Source organism: Malania oleifera, chromosome 8 (genome assembly GCF_029873635.1).
Source record: "Malania oleifera isolate guangnan ecotype guangnan chromosome 8, ASM2987363v1, whole genome shotgun sequence".
NCBI classification, from domain to species: domain Eukaryota; kingdom Viridiplantae; phylum Streptophyta; class Magnoliopsida; order Santalales; family Ximeniaceae; genus Malania; species Malania oleifera.
In genome coordinates, this window is record NC_080424.1 from 46,648,481 (window position 1) to 46,652,554 (window position 4,074).

The 4,074-nt window shown below is 34.3% G+C and overlaps 1 protein-coding gene across 1 annotated transcript; it reads right to left on the reverse strand.

Annotated features, from left to right (window-relative positions):
- Positions 1–3,322: 3,322 nt before the first annotated feature.
- On the reverse strand, positions 3,323–3,721 carry LOC131162662 (uncharacterized). Its single transcript, XM_058119269.1, has one exon. It carries the CDS (start codon positions 3,719–3,721, stop codon positions 3,323–3,325), a length of 399 nt encoding a protein of 132 aa, XP_057975252.1.
- Positions 3,722–4,074: the final 353 nt, after the last annotated feature.

Consider the following 4,074-nt stretch of genomic DNA (forward strand, 5'->3'; position numbering starts at 1 on the left):
TGTCAATCCCTTAATTAAAGGATCTGCTATCATGAGGTCAGTCCTAATATATTCTATAAGCACTGTCTGTTTCCGAACTTTCTCCTTAATGGACAAATATTTGAGCTCAATATGCTTAGCGCCATTAGAATATTTGTCGTTCTTGGAGGAAAAAAATTGCTATGGAGTTATCACAATATATTCTCAGCGGCTTACCAATACTGTCGACAATTCCAAGTCCCAAGATAAAATTCTGCAACCATAAACCATGAATTGTGGCCTCAAAGCATGCCACAAATTCAGCTTCCATAGTAGAAGCTGCTATAATAGTATGTTTGGCGCTTTTCCACAATATTGCTCCTCTAGCTAATAGGAACAAGTAACCAAAAGTTGACTTCCGACTATCAACACAACTAGCAAAATCTGAGTCAAAGTAACCAATCACCTCCAACTAATCAGATTTTTGATACGTGAGCATTTAGTGTCTTGTTCCTTTTAGCTATCTTAAAACCTTCTTTGCAACTTTTCAATGCTCTATCCTGGGATTACTTTAGTATCTCCTGAGCATTCCAACTGCAAAACTAATGTCCAGTCTTATATAGGTTTGAGCATACATCAAGCTTCCAACAACAAATGCATAAGGAATATTTTTCATTCTTTTCTTTTCTAATGCATTTTGTGGAAAATCCTTTTCATTGAACTTGTCCCCTTCACAAATAGAAGCAGAAGTGGTTGTACATTCAGCCATATGAAACCTTTCTAGAACTTTATTGATATATCCCTTCTAAGACAACCCTAACACTCCACGTGATCTATTACAAAATGTTTCAATTCCTATCACGTAAGCTACCTCACCCATATCTTTCATTTCAAAGTTCATAGAAAAAAAAATCTCTTGGTGTCACTCAATAAACCAAGATCATTACTAGCAAGCAATATATCGTCAACGCATAGAATCAAGAAGATAAACTTGTTCCCACTGACCTTTAGATATATACACCGATCAACAGTATTTTCCTTAAATCCAAAGGACGTGATGGTATTGTGAAATTTAAAATAACATTGTCTGGAAGCTTGTTTGAGTCCATAAATTGACTCTTTAATTTTTGAACCATATGCTCCTTTCCTTTAATCATTAAACCTTCAAGAAGATCCATATACATCTCTTCGTCTAAATTCCCATTCAGAAAAGCAATTTTCACATCCATTTGGTGTAACTCTAAATCAAAAGCCACCAAAGCCTTTATGATTCTAAGAGAGTCCTTTTTAGATACAGGAGAGAACGTCTCTTTGTAATCAACACCTTCCTTTTGAGTGAAACCCTTTGCTACAGTCGAGTTTTATATCGTTCAATATTTCCATAGTTGTGTTTGGTCTTAAAGACCCACTTACAACCAATTGTTTTAAAACCTTCAGGAAAATCAACAATGTCCCATACTTTATTTTGTTCCATTGATTTCAACTCATCATTTATAATATTGATCCACTTTTCAGAATCATTACTTTCAATGGCTTATGAAAATGAAATTAGATGTTTACTTGTCCCTAAATCATAATCAAATTCTTTCAGATATACCAAATAATCATCTGAAATAGCTGAACTCCTTTCTCTTTAAGATCTCCTTAATGCTATTCCTTGTGATTGTTCTGCAACTGGTTCATTGGTGACATTCTCATTATGAAGTGACTGATCACTAGATTAATGTTCAATGTTATCATACTATTCAATAACTAGAGAAACAACAATTTTTGTTAAAGTTCTGGGCATTGAGATAGGCACCCAAACTTCTTCAATGACCACATTACGTGATACATCACTCCTACTAATTTCACCATTCTCAAGGATTCTAGAATTTTCGGTTTCAACAATTCTCGTGCCTACTTACAGTTCTAGAGTCCAATTTCTTTTCATGTGGATTATAGATCCTAACTTCTATTGGACAACCTCAAATATGAAAATGTCTTAAACTCAGTTTCCTTCCCATCCACAATTCAAAAGGAGTCTTTTGAACTACCTTACTAAGAACTCGGTTAAGCAAATAAATGACTATCTTAAGAGCCTCCATCCATAATGAAATGGGTGTTGAGGAGTCATTTAACATACTCCTAACCATTTCCATAAGAGTACGATTATGCCTTTTAGCCACACCATTCTACTGAGGTGTACCAGGCATTATGTATTGTGCACAAATACCATGCTCTTCTGGGAATTTAGTAAATGGTCATGGACATTGTCTAATTCCATCATACCTACCATAATACTCGCCACCTCTATCAGATCGAATGATTTTCACCTTTCTATCCAATTGTCGCTCAACTTTAGCAATATATGTTTTTAAAAGCATCTATTGCTTGAGACTTTTCATGCAACAAACAGATATAACCATAACGTGAAAAATCATTAATAAAGGTGATAAAATACTTTTCTCCACTAAAAGAAAGTAAGTCAAAAGGTCCACATACATTAGTATGAACTATCACCAAAAGATTTCCACTCCTCTTGGCCCCTTTCTTTGTATAGTTGATTTGCTTTCCTTTAATGCAATCAACATATACATCGAAATTAGTAAAATCAAGGTTTGTAAGAATCCCATCTTTTATTAATCTCTCCATTCTCTCTCTAGATATATGACCCTATCTTTTATGCCACCAGAAAGAGGAGTTTTCATTAACTCTACTACGTTTAGTTCTAACATTATGATGCAGGGTGAGGAGTGTTTCAAAATTTTTTTATTAAGATTAAATTTATATATCCCCTCAGATAAAGCACTAGAACCAAAACATAAGCCAATTTTCAACAAAAGGAAACCTTTATGTTCAAAATACAAACCATAACCATCATTATCTAGTCTTGACATGGAAATTAAATTCCTAGAAATAGTTAGAACATAAAAAGTATCAAACAGGTCTAAACAATGACCTGACTCTAAAAACAAATGAAAGGTTCCAACACTAACTACTGGTACTTGATTTCCATTTCCCAATACTAGACAATGCTTATTTTCCTTTATGTTATGGATCGAAAGGTATCCCTACATCGAATTTGAAACATGAATAGTAGAACCAGAGTCAATCCACCATGTATTAGAAGGAACTAGTGTCATATTTGATTCGAAACATACATGAGCTAATAACTTACCTTTCTTTTCAAACCAAACTCTCCGTTTCAAGCAATATTTCTTTAAATGCCCATAGCCATGATAGAAATAACATTTCGGTCCATTATGTTCCTTCTTGTGAGCCTCATTGTCATGAGAAGGTCCCACAACCTTCAATGGATCTTTCTTGAAACTCTTTTTCGGTTTCTTTCCTTTGCTTCCAACTACATGCATGACTCATGAAATTAATTGAATGTTGTCCCTTGTTGCCTAAGCCTTGCCTCTTCTTGAGTTAACATAATTGCCAATTCATTCATATTCCACTTTTCTTTAATAATGTTATAGTTAATCTGAAATGGCCCATATTGAGGAGGCAAAGAATTCAAAATAAATTGAACAAGGAAGCTCTCATCAACATTCATTCCCACTAAGTTCAATCTAGCAGCTAGATTAGTCATATCAAGGACATGTTCGTTCATTCCTCGGCTACCATCAAACTTCATAGTGATAAGTGCAGCCATTAATCTCCCTGCAAGGGACTTGTCTGCTAAACGAAACCAATCTTCCACAACCTTAAGATATTCCTTTGCATTTTCAAGTTGAGGAAGTGTTGATTTAATATTGTTTTTTATACACATCCGCATGAATATAATACTTAATCTGTTTGACCTTTCCCATGACCTATATAAAGCTCGCTACTCCTAACTGCTTGTTTTAGTAATAGCAGCCGATTTATCTCAGTTCGGATCCAAAACACCAAGGTGAAACTGAATTTGTTCATTCCAATCAGAGAAATTTGTCCCATTAAAGATCAGAACAGAAGAAACTAGTGAATGTAGTGAAATAGGAACAGACACTGCGATAAAATGATCACAATATTAATGCTTTTACTAAAACACTTTCATTAGTAAATCATGTTCAATCTTTACATTAACTTATGCAATATTAGACATTTACATTTATTGGTGATTTTCTCCCACCCAGACATAATTGATAA